Source organism: Haliotis rufescens, unplaced genomic scaffold (genome assembly GCF_023055435.1).
Source record: "Haliotis rufescens isolate VD_foot unplaced genomic scaffold, xgHalRufe1.0.p SCAF_5, whole genome shotgun sequence".
NCBI classification, from domain to species: domain Eukaryota; kingdom Metazoa; phylum Mollusca; class Gastropoda; order Lepetellida; family Haliotidae; genus Haliotis; species Haliotis rufescens.
Genome location: NW_025964223.1, coordinates 47,903,181 through 47,916,128, shown reverse-complemented (window position 1 = coordinate 47,916,128; position 12,948 = coordinate 47,903,181). Strand labels below are relative to the sequence as shown.

Below are 12,948 nucleotides of genomic sequence, written 5' to 3'. Positions count from 1 at the left end.
GATTATCCCTTGGCCAGCTGTTGGACAAGTAGGAAGTCACTGTTTATGGTAGGATGTTGGTCGTAAAAAGCTTGTTACAGACATTAATTCTTAATTTCATTATTCACAATTTCAATATCAAAGGTTGTTTCACACATTCAGCAATGTATGCAATGTTATTTTTGAAGGGTTAACAGAACCAGCAACACTAGTAGATTGACTGCTTCCTGGTATATCTGTATAGCTGCTAAGCATAACAAGTCTATATATATATATATATCAGCCAATGAAAACAATTGTCATACATCGCTGCACCGGTAGCTTAGACCACACACCCAGATAGTTTTTTTAGGATTCCGATTATGGGGCGTGTGATGTCAGCACTTTCACTTAGATATCTGAAAACTTCCTATCAATAATAATATATATTTTCTCTTAGGAATTGACATAATATATCCTTAATAATTCATATTTGTAGCAAAATCGAATAACTTTTTTCACCTTACTTGCCCTTTAAACAAATCTGAACTATAATTGTTTTCATTTTTTTGTAAGTTGATAAGTATCTATTTTGAAGTTTTAACACATATGACTTCACCTGAAAGCCAGAGAAGCATCCTCCAGCAATATTAGGCAGTTGTATGATGAAGACTACAGCAAACTGTCTTGCATCATGCAGCTCATCCAGAACACAGTACTGGGCACTCCTGATGAGAGACTGGTTCCTGTCTCCAGATCCACACTGAACTAGCAGCAGTTTCTGACCCTCCACACTCCGCTGCACAAAGTTTCTGTCATTGGAAACAATGAGTATTCAAACAGCAATCCTTTTCAGAAAAACAACACAAACAAGCACAATCCTTGTCTTACATTGGTAATGCAGTCAACTCTTATAGTTGCATATATTCATATAAATCTGGCTTGGAACAAACAGGAAATTCACAGAATGAATGATATTGAATGGTTTGGCCATGCATTCTATTTTGTGACAAACTTTGGTTGCTGGCAACAGATGAATGAAATGAGGTTGTCAAAGACATGAGACACCTACTTGATCTGCTGTGCAAACTGCTGCTCTGTGTCAAAGGACTGCAGTGTGAGGAGGATGATGTTGTTGGGAGGCAGACTCAGATGTATGCTCAAGTCCTCCTTCTCCTGGTCTGTCAGCAGCTTGGAGTGAGTTGTTACCTAAAAGTATATGAAAGTTTGAGTGTCACATGTCTTTATGAAAAAAAACCCATATCAAATAAGTGAAATATGTCCCTCTTCAGATTTATAAATTATGAAACATGCATTGCTTACTTTATAAACAATCACATGATCAGTATTGTTTGTTTTAATGGGCAGCATCCCATGCCATCGAGGTCACTGAGTCTGATCAAACTAAACATTTTAATCAACCTTTACAACAATCACAAGTTATTGGGAACCTGGAATGCCCATGATCCCATGTTCTGTACTGTCCTACCTGAGCTTGCAGGGTCTGACATTTTAGCTGCACGATCTTCCACTGAAGATACTGGAAGATGTCATCATGTTTCTGGTTGCGCCAGTAGAGTGTGTGGATATCCTTTGCTTCCAGATACAGCTTCTGCTCGGCGAGTCTGACAACTGATGCTGGTGTGGCACACCACAACAATGTCTGCTGACATTCTTTAAACATCTGTACAAATTGTGAAATTTCAGTTTAAAAAGAATCTCTTTTATTGCCTTAGTTTATCAAATATTTTAATTTATGATTATAAGACAACTAGTTTTGTCAGCAGTCTGTGCCAAAACATTTGAATCTACTAGCACAAACTTGACACAAACTTGACTTGAATTTTCATGAAATTCATGATTATATGACAATTAGCTTTGTCAGCAGTTTGTGCCACAAGGTTTGAATCTCACGGATAGAAAATAACCAAGCAAGTCTACTAGCCTGAATGGTGATAGCTCATAACAATACCTAAAAAGTGTTTGAAATTCTGCTTCCCTTGGGATAACTTTGTCATTGGCAAAGCTGGTCCTGGCTAGCGGGCTAGTGCTTATTCCTATCCCTGAATCTACCAGCACAAACTTGGCTCTTGACATAGTTTTCAGAAGACTTTAGTGTTATTATGTGAACCATAATTAGCCGAGCTTGGCACAGCTAAATATCTAGATGTAATGTTTCCAAGCTGTTCATTATTGAAAGATCAAGTTGCCAGTTGAACTTGAACTGCTTACAAAGAGTCTGTCTACATTCTAAATTTGACTTAAATGTTTAACGTATCTAATAGTTCTTGTCTGGAAATTAGTGGCATGCCATGTGTAGTCAACATCATATAACCTTTGACCTTGGCATTAAGTTATTTAGTTCATATTCAAATTGATCTCTTCAATATTTGACTTTCTAATTATTAAATCTATTGTCATAATGAAGTATATATATATATATATAGAACTGTTTATAATTACCGGTAAGTAACCTGTTTGCACTACATTATTTTTACGGTATTCAAGGGCTACTCACTTCTTCTTCAATGGTGACGATACGGTCCTCCCTCCCTAGGACTTGAAGCACAACAGCGGCAGCTGTGTCTGGATGGTACCCCATGAAGGCATCTCCTGGGGAACCTTTCTTTGGTCTCCTAAACATATTTCAAACAATTTTCATGATGTTGATTAGATGTTCAATGTTAGAAATTACAATGGGTTCCTTGAGGTTTGTTCGCTGTTGTATTTCAATGATACTAGGGGCCCCTAAAGTATTCCCTTCAAACATGAGGGTTATACCAAGAAGCTCTTGACGTTTATGCTTAATGTGAGCACTGGATGTGTGTTATCAGTTTGTCTATTGGACAACTGCAGCACCTATTTTTACATAATATATTGTCACTCTCCTCATGTCCACCAAAACCTACCTTCCCAGTGGGGGTGTTTTGAAGGTTACAAAGTCCACTGCCCACTTCTCCAGCTTCTGAGACAGTTCTATCTGCTCTGGTGACATCATGTTGTTGAGTGTCAGGAAGTGTTTCTCCAGGCGGTTGATCAGCGGTATTGGAAACTCTTCGTACACCTTCTGCTTTTCTGCTACTACAATCAGTCTGTAAAATAATACAGATATTATTTTGATACAAATCTTGCAGCAACTTATTCGGTTGTTTGTGTGTGCAGTGCATCATTCAAGTCATTAGGGGGGAAAATTTCAAAAAGATGTGCAACATATTGTATTGTAATCAGTTCATGCGCTTACTTGAAGTTCTGATGAACTCTGCACTTTACTCTGTGTGTTCCAAGTCCAAGATCAACAAAACGTTCACCTCCAAGTCTGGCATAGTACTGCAATCATAAAATTTAACAGGTGATATGTATGGATCCTCTTCCAACTTCAGGCCTTAAGGGATACGCAGAGTTTCCATGTGTATTATGAAGCTTCACAGACACTATGGATAAATGTTAGAAACAGCTTCTGCCACTCTGATATAGTGGAGAGTGTTGACAACTGACCTGGTTGAGTGCATCATAAAGACTCTCATACAGATTCTCCAGGTTCAACAGGATCACTGTGCTGCCAGTCTCCATGCACACCTTGATTCTGTTGATGTTACGGCACACCTGGAACATGATATTATTTAAGTCATCAGAAACTTGATGAATTGCTTATCAGAACTACTTAATATTGGCTGTAAATACAAGTAGTATCTGCCACAAAGTACGGTTTAACATACTATTTTTCTTAGAGAGGATAGTTCTTAAAATATATTATTGTTCAGTAAGATTCAACTATGAACCTGTGTATATTCTTGGTCCTTGGGAAAACTTGAGCCAAAGATTGTAATGACTTTATGTCTGGCTAAAATCTCTTGCTGTAGGATGCTCAGAGCTCCGTAGTTCTCTGTCAGCAACAGCAGGTAACGGCTCTCACTGAAAACAATATTATTCCTTCTATACACCAATCAACACAAATATATGAGTAAGTGAAATGAACTATAAACCACATAACTTACAGTATGTAACTGGCTGAAAGAGTTTAGCAAGACGATGTCACCCATGCTATGGGAGTATAATTCAAGTAATATCCATGATCTGCATCTATTTTTGACTCCCCCAAAGCCTGTTTCACTTGTCTCTTATGACCAGTATGTAGTTCTAGGAAACTGTTCTGCACTAGAATCTCCATAGGTAATGTGAAATGTATGTATAAACAACAACAAATTCACCAGGATCCTATACATGTAGCCACACTAAGTAAAGTGACAGCATCTAAGAACCTTATGTAAGCTTTAGTTTGAAGTACAGGGGTAAAAGACCTCATGTGCCCTAGTGCCCTGACTACTCTTAAAAACTGTTAAGACACTGAAACTTAGAAACTGCAATTTCTATTGCAAAATACATACCTGCTTGTACCATCACCTAAAAGACCATCTTCTATCAGCCCAATTGTTGTGGAGTCAGGATCATCATGATGTTTCTGTTACGGATGGAACAGGAGGGTAGGGCTTGTGCCATTATAACATGTAGACAAGAAGCATGTTATCAGAGAACAAATTAAGGAGATCAATCAAATTCAGTATAATTTACTAAAATCTATGTCATTAACCAAGGCAAGAAAGTAATATATGTATTACCAAGTTAAGTATCAAAGATAAAAAAAAAAATCAGGATCCTAAAGGTATCACATGTACGATGTAACAGAGCTAGAAGTACAAATAAAGAATAAAGGGATGTTACAATATCATATACAATACATAATTACTGCATGAAAAGACATGTTGAGTGTATATGAATGAGTTTAAATCCCCACAAGTAATCTTCCTCATGAATACAATACTATGTTCCACCATAATAATCACAATTCCATTATACAGAACCCAAACATTTGTTTTTACCTCTTCCAGCTTTTGAACTGTACCAATCTTGTCCCTGAACACAACAACAGGGTCCAGGTTGTCAAGGCCACCAAAGTTTCTCCTTACAGCATGCACCAACTGATGCCAGCAAATGTCTCGATCATGTTTATCAGCAAAGGCATAAACCATCTTCACAAGGCTGGAATTAACAGAGTGTGAGCATTGTTAACAAACAAACACAGGAAAATGAAATAGTATGCAGATTTTAATACCCTGACTACCAACAGGCCAGGTAGCCAACTGCTAGCACATCAATTTACCAATTAGCAGTTCTGAAGAGAAATGTCTCAACTATCTGTCAACAAAGCATAAAAGTAACCACAAACCTGTAGAAATCTCTGAGACCAAAGAATTCTCTCTTCGTATCTTGTGCTCTATGGAATATTGTCTTGTAGGCATTAGCGAGCTCTGGCAGCAAAGGCTTGATTCTTCTGAGTACTATCTCATTAGCTGAGCAAATGCCTCTGAAATTAGATATCATATGTAACTGGCATACCCAGTGAAGAAAACCTATCGTTTGTGAAGGCATATTATCATCACATAACAACAAACCTGACAACCCTCCAACATTTTATGGGAGACAATTTGAGGAAATCGAAACTAAGAACAGGGACTAGGAGGTTTATGATGATAGAAATCTACAAATATAATTGTCATGATGACGGGTTGACAGGTCTGCTACAAAAAAATGCCTTTGCTTGAAACTGTGTTATATTAGCAAACCAATATTCAAGATACATTCTACATCATGGTTTATAACGCTGATTTCATGCAGAATGTATTACTCATTTTTCCACGTCAATATTAGCCAAAACATGTTTCTACCAGTTGACTTACTTAGCACTCTCCACCAGCTCCCAATCATTGGGGGCTTCTCTCTGCACCAAGATTCCTCGGTTCATCTTAGCAGGGTCCAGGGCCCAGTTGGAGATACCAATGAAGGCAACCTGGAATGTCATCAAGATGTTCAAAGTTTAATTGTTACCGGTAAGTACTTATAAATTATTGAACTGAGGTGACACAGAGGAGCAAGTACAAATCAATGTACAAAGTTCCTCAAAGATCCTCTCTCACCTTCTTGAATAGCTCTGGCGCTTCATCTCCCTGACAACCGTCCTCCAAAAGTGGGTGAAGTGTCTGTAAGAATGAGTGAGTGAATGTAGCTCTTAACAGTATTTTAGTCATCACCACAACAGCTTTCTGTTGGAGAAAAATGCATTGAAATTCATGCAGGTTATGAACATGAACAAAATGTGTGGACAGACAAAGCATCACAATCAAGCAAGATTTGTTTTACAATACATACACCTGTAATGCCCATGGGCAGCTATTCTAAGTCTAGGTGGGAAAAGCTCTCCAGTAACCATGTGACACGTGACATTGCTATTGCTATCAATCACCGGTCATGACTGATTTATTTAAAGGCTGTTGTGACATAATTGAAAATATTTCTGACTGTGGCATTAAACAACAAACAATCATGATCCTCTTTTACTTGACTAAATTTCCCAAAGGACCTCAGCTTTTCAGATTAAACAGCCAAACAGTGATGTGAATATGTTGTAACATTCTGCTGATTTACCTTGAGGGGCATCCTTGGTGAGTCTTCTGCCAGACCAACTTCATCCAGAACTACGATGGAGACAAACCTGTCCAGGTCCTTGTCCTGTTGGTAGCGAGCACACTGACGGAAGGTACCGACAATACCTTCAGCAGTGGCCAGAGGACTGCACTGGAACGACACCATCTGGGCCTGCAAGAGGTCAGCGAAATCCTTGTTACAATCATATGATACTGACATGTAAATACTGAGGTCAATGTTTCAAGTTTGCTTATCTGCTTATTTTCACATTTGTTTTTCAGAAAAATCAAAGAATTCTTGGTCATAGAAGTTATGGAATTATTCACCTACTCTGATATTGATCACAAGAGTGTTATTGCAGTCAACATATTCAAGGTGTGATACAAGATGACAAAATATTTACTCCTCTCAAAAGAAGATGTTAAGGTCTTGGTTCTAGAAAAGAAAATACACTTGAAATGACAAACCTGTTTCAGTTGTTTGAACAGCTCTGATCTGGCTGAGTTGCCCTGCATAGCATCTGCAACAATGGTCTTGGCCAGGGACTTGGAGCTGCCTGGTTTTCCCACCAGGAAAAGGGGGATCCTCAGTTCAATACAGACAACCATCATGAACAGGTTCTCCTTCAGGGCCTGGTTCTTTGCTATGTTATCTTCAAGCTGGACCTCATCCACAAACACTCTCTGACAGCTGAAAAAAACACACCTTTTAATTCCACATAGCCAACTAAGCATTATAAATAGAAAGAAGACATTAAAAGGATAAAAGCAATTGATCAAAGACATCAAGAACTTGCGTCAGAATTATCCAGTTTTCATGCAAGAACAAAAATGTAAGGCTTAGGAACAAAATTAAAATTTGTTCTCAGGCAATGGCTTTTGAAAAAATAGTGCAGACGGGTGGCCTCTTTTTTGTTTTTGTTGTTCAAACTAGTATGCAACCATATAAACAGTGTGTACCATCAACCTGGGAAAACGCCTCCCTTCATATTTGTATTCCTTGATGAGTAAAATACTGATACATTTGTCTCTTTGTTCAATTTGAAGCGATTAGTGGTGGTCACCATGGTAAATCTGCAGACAGTTCTTGTTCTTTTGTAAATCACAAAACTTAACTTCATAAATCTTGATGTTATCAAGAGAACACAAAAAATCTTCCATGTTTACCAACCAATGAACCAGATTTGTGTGCTTTGATAAGTGATGCATACATGTTTTCATGGTCACTCTTTGCCTATTTTTTTTAATATAGGGTGAATTAGTTTTACATTTCATATTTTTTCTTTACAATTTCACCAAAAAACATTGATTATACAAGGTGTGATCATGAAAACATCTTCAAATACCACAAAATACATATATTGCTATTAATATCAAAATGATTTAAAATAACAAAAATAATAGTGTACTCTGGAAAACAGTTTTTGACTACAGGTGTGAGCACTATACATGCATACAATGAGCTTCACAATGTAAAGACATTACTGTGAGCACGTAACACTGCATGTCAAATTACTTGTGTTACTAAAGTATGCAAGTTAATACTGTTAATACACTATCTGGTTATAAAAGTCTTCATTGTATATCTGGACTTATGTTTGTAATCTATTATGTACCAGTAACTTTAGTTTAAAATTTCATTGAATATTGTTCACATTCATTTCAGCGATTTCAGCGAAAATTGAGTGTGAACTGATCAACAGTAGTCGTAAGAGGTACAAAGTCTTCCTATTACTGCATAAAAAATTCTTTTCAGTTAAGTACTTTGAAAACTAAATCACCCGTAGATCGGGGAGAAAGTGTGTGTACAGCTGATTGCTATTTCCATAATAAGGTCACATTTTGGATACAGGGGACACTTCTGCAGAAGAAACCACACTTGGAGCCCTTGAACAACTGAGAACCTGAACTTAATCTCTTGTTTGGAAATCTTTGTCAACAAAAGTATCCTTGAAAATAACTTCCTCTGACCAAACAGGCAATGTAATTGAGGAACTGGCTGAACTGGCTGAACTTGACAGCTAGATAAAAAAATGTCACCAATTTACAGTGGCTGGTTTGTGCCACTCTTGCTTTCAATGGATTGAATTCTATACCAAGAAAACTGAATTCTACACAAAGAAAACTGAACAATTGTGCTAGGACTAGTTCCACTTACCTGAGATTTATTTAAGAACACAAGCAACCTTCATCTAGGCAAAGATATGAATTGCATGCTTGGACTATTGAAATGTTCAGATACTTGTGAAATGTGAAACCTCAGGTATTTCATGGAGACTAGATGATTCGGTATACAAACTTAGGTGTCCTGACTAAATTGAGTATCCTCAGCACAGTTGTCTTATGACGGAGAGTCAGGTTCGATAAGGTTGGCAGAGATTTGTTGATCTAGACAGAGTTATACAAACAAGGCCTGGTTTGCTGTATGAACAGCCACCAAAATAGTCTGAGCATCAGCATCTCATGAAGTAGATAGCCACCCAGCAACCATCCCAGTCGCACACTCGGGCCTATGTGAGCAATGAATTAGTTCCAGGTATAAATATTCAAGAGGAATAAAAATTCAAAAATAGACCGATGGAAGGAAATACAATCCTATTCCTGAGCATATTGTTCCACATGATCCAGTACTCCTGGTACACATCTGGAATATTCTATAATTATCGCTGTAAATTTACTTGCTGTTTGTTGATCCTCATGACATGGCAATCAACTTCCCTCTTATTCTGCGCATGCCTAATTTTAGAATGCTGCGGTCTCTCTTTTTTAGTGTTGCCTTTTCTATGTTTCGGCAGTGTGCTCTCAGATTTATGATGCTGTGTCTTAGGTTTTGGTTACGTTCTCATTGTTTTCTGTGGCCATTTCCCTGTGTATTGTAGACATGAGTTTTTTGTTGCAGTCTGTCACTTTTCATTGGTAGGCCTGCACTCTGTGAAAGTTCAGTTCTAGAGGGTTTCGCTATTGTGGAGCAGGATGCGATAACTCATGTGTATGGACACTGTAAAGTATTCCAAGCAGACTGAAATTTTTTTGGAATTTTCCTATTCGGAATATTCTATAAGTAATACGTTACCACTGTTATACCGAGGCTGTTGTCTCCCACAACTGCTGCTATAGCGAAATCTACCACAGAGATCTCAATTATCTCATGCAGCATGTGCGTAGCCACCTAGCTGCTATGTGACACCCTTCACTCTTGTCTCTTGCGAGAGCAAGTGCTCGGGGGACAGACGGGTGGGCAGCAGCCCAGTGGTAACATATTACTTATAGAATATTCCGAATAGGAAAATTCTACAAATTACATTAAGTAATACGTTACCACTGTTATACCGAGGCTGACTACCACAGTAGGCGGTGGGGAGCACCTACAACCTGAATCCTGACTGCTAGCGTTCCTTCCGACCAGCAGAAGTAAACACCAAGGCGGAAGCACTCGATGCGCATGCACCTAGCTAGGCGTTACCCTATAGGAATACCAAAGCACTGTCAAGGGCATACCGTAAGGCTCAATTGTCACTGCCAAAACGATTGGGGACTCCAAACGGCCCCACTGGATAGGTATTTCATCGCTGCAGCGGATGAGAACACAGTATCCGTGTGTGTATTCACCCCTATCAAATCGTACCTTTGCGACATCGAGTGCATGAATTTCGGATGGCAAAGGAGAGGAGAAATGCTGTTTTCCAAGTCACATGCCGGAACGAAGCACTAAGCAAGGGTTCATACGGAGCTTCCGTAAGTGATTGCAACACTAGGGAAAGATCCCATGCCGGCCCTTCTTAAGATCGTGCTGTTTGAAACCCTTGATAATACCCCGTATCACTTGCTCTTTGGAGAGAATGGTACCCATAGCAACATCCCGTACCGTAGCAACGGACGAGACAATTGAACCCCCGGAGAGTTTCCGGGTCTCTCGCAAGTGAGACATGAAACGAGCAATACGAGATACCTTATCTGGCGGATGAATGTGATGTTTACAACACCACTTCGTGAAAATAACCCAACGTGCATTATACACCTTCTGGGTAGAATCACGATGCATACTAACGTATGCCCGAGACGCCCGACGAGAAAAACCTTTACTCCTCAGACGCTCGGTGACAACATCCACACGTGCAGATTGAACTGCCCTGCGTTTGGATGAAGCTGACGGGTGTGAGGGTGGATCAAGAGATCCGGTCTCACAGGCAGTGGAAGTGGCGAGTGCTTGACCTGGGTCAGCAAGTCGGGGTACCACGATCTGTTCGGCCACATGGGTGCGATCAGTAACATTCGACAGCGAACTCCTCGGAGCCGGCTTAGAATGTGTGGTATCAACGCTGTTGGCGGGTAAGCATAAGCGTCCAAGCCCGTCCAGTCTAACGCGAGAGCATCGTGATCGATGGCCCTCGGGTCCGGGACAAACAACGGGAGTTGATTGTTGAAACGTGAGATCGAATAGCGAGTGACTGTGGGTTCCCCCCAGTTTGTTCACATATGACACTACCGTCGTGTTGTCGGTCGCATGAGCCGGGCGTCGACGAGACGATGCTTCCAGTGATTGACTGCGTTGATCACTGCCTTGAACTCGAGACAATTGATGTGAAGACCTAGTTTGTCTACACACCACAGCCCCGAGCTCACCTCCCCCTCTAGATGGGCGTCCCAGCCCACTAGAGAGGCATCTGTATACAAGTTCAACATGGCCCGATAGGGCCGCATAGAGACTCCTGATAAGACATTGTAAGGGACCGTCCACCACTCCAGATGTGTTCGGAGCCGATCCGGGAGGGCGATGGTCGCACTGTTCACCTCCTGTGCTAACAACTGGATTAAAAACCGTTGCAGCGGGCGGAGTTGGAGACGACCCTGTTCGGTGCAGTCCTGGGCTGACACAAGTAACCCTAACAGCTGTTCCCAAAAGTGAACAGTCTGTTGCACCGCTAAGAATTTGGCAATGATTGCCCGGTAGGCCTCGGCAGACACAGCGGCCTGTTGTGCTTTCAGAACCCCAGGGATCTCGTTATTAAACAGGGTCCGAGCAGACCAAGGCTGCGAAAGGAGCACCTCCTGATTAGCAGCGTCCAACCCTGAGGCAACCAGATACGTCTGGCGCCAGAGAAAATGGCACGTGCTGGAAATAAAGGCCGAAGCCCCGGCAACGTACTCCAGAGAAGCATTTAAACTGAGCAGGCACTTATAAATGAGCTGGTCTCGGTCCGTGGGAGAACCTTCGACCAGACTGGCCGCTGCAGCCAGGTATGTGTCTCTGTGAGACATTGCCAGCATGGAGTGTCGAGCGAGGGTGTCCAGCTGCTGCAAGGTACCTTGTGGGACCGTGGCAGCCGGTGGGGCATGGACACCCAAACGCTCAACATGGGCTTCGGTGGTAGGACCAGCCTCGGGAAAGGCAAGGTCATGCACCGGGAAGGACCCTTTTCTCCACGACGGTGGAGGTAACGGGAGACCCCGACCGGAGGCAGCCGCGAAGGCCTACTCCAGGGAAGGCTTAATCCCGCGCAGCAAGGTTGATGCCGGGAAAGCCTTGTCGGATGAATCGTCGTACACCTCGGAGGAACCCACGGAGCCGTGGATTCCCCGCGGTATCGGCAGGGGCTTTGGCATGTCCTCGAGGTGGTCATAAACCATGGCCACGTGGTCCTTAACTGATAGCGGGAGCAACGGTTCGGGGGAAGGACCGGAGACCACGGCAGCCGCCGCCGTACCTGTGGACCCCGCTTCCGAACCCGCGGCCACCGAAGAGGCCAGGGACGGAACAGCCAGCGGCCTATCCTGAGATAAGGCCGCCAGCTTGGAGTCCACAAGTTTAGACAACAATGCGGCAACGGAATCCCCGGACAGCCTGAGGGCCGCCAAGGGATCCGCCGCAGCAGAGGAGGTGGTACCCACACGGGGACCCTGACCGGACGAGCCGGCCACCACAGGGGTGGAGACGGACTGGACGTACAGTCGGTAACGCTCAAACTCTGCAGGCCCCAGACCTTCGCAGAGGGTGCACCGGGTGTCCCCGCAAGGAACCCTGCACCGCGGGCAACGATCATGGGGATCACACTCCGCAACACCGAGGAGCAGGGGTAGAGGGGGTTGCAACCGGGGACATTTCCATGTCAGACATTTTTGTTTGATTCTATGAACAAAGAGCAAAACATGGTTACAACGCACGCACCACAATGATTCACAAACGAGCATTTTCACAAGAAAATAAACAAACAATGTGAACATATAACATACACATATAACATATAGAGAAATAAGTGATGTTAACCCCCAAAACATACAAGAAGTATAGAGAAAAAAGGGCGGGGAAAATTCTCCGTTTGGCGGGAAAATTATATCCAAGCGTAGCTTCCGCACCGCCCCATAAAAGCACAGTTTATTAGAGAATAACTATAATAAATATCACCGAATATTTGAGGAACGCTTCAGCAGAGGATTACACGTCTTGCTAACGCAAGTGAAGGAGACAAGAGTGAAGGGTGTCACATGGCAGCTAGGTGGCTACGCACGTGCT

General features: G+C 41.9%; 1 protein-coding gene across 3 annotated transcripts in view; it reads right to left on the bottom strand.

Annotated features, from left to right (window-relative positions):
- The window catches only part of LOC124137118 (E3 ubiquitin-protein ligase rnf213-alpha-like), a 175,197-nt gene that overhangs the window by 46,330 nt on the left and 115,919 nt on the right, over positions 1–12,948 (bottom strand). For all 3 annotated transcript variants that reach the window (XR_007218279.1, XM_048383674.1, XM_048383675.1), the window contains exons 44-58: positions 6,906–7,128; positions 6,439–6,609; positions 5,931–5,993; positions 5,694–5,803; positions 5,183–5,320; positions 4,836–4,995; positions 4,344–4,417; positions 3,738–3,870; positions 3,454–3,561; positions 3,200–3,285; positions 2,868–3,050; positions 2,477–2,594; positions 1,448–1,642; positions 1,031–1,167; positions 578–770 (exon numbers count right to left, since the gene is read on the bottom strand). Coding sequence is in view for 2 of the 3 variants with exons in the window: in XM_048383674.1 (XP_048239631.1) it covers positions 578–770; positions 1,031–1,167; positions 1,448–1,642; positions 2,477–2,594; positions 2,868–3,050; positions 3,200–3,285; positions 3,454–3,561; positions 3,738–3,870; positions 4,344–4,417; positions 4,836–4,995; positions 5,183–5,320; positions 5,694–5,803; positions 5,931–5,993; positions 6,439–6,609; positions 6,906–7,128 (2,092 nt within the window). In the remaining variant the exon portion in view is untranslated. The remainder of the gene's footprint in view (positions 1–577; positions 771–1,030; positions 1,168–1,447; positions 1,643–2,476; positions 2,595–2,867; positions 3,051–3,199; positions 3,286–3,453; positions 3,562–3,737; positions 3,871–4,343; positions 4,418–4,835; positions 4,996–5,182; positions 5,321–5,693; positions 5,804–5,930; positions 5,994–6,438; positions 6,610–6,905; positions 7,129–12,948) is intronic.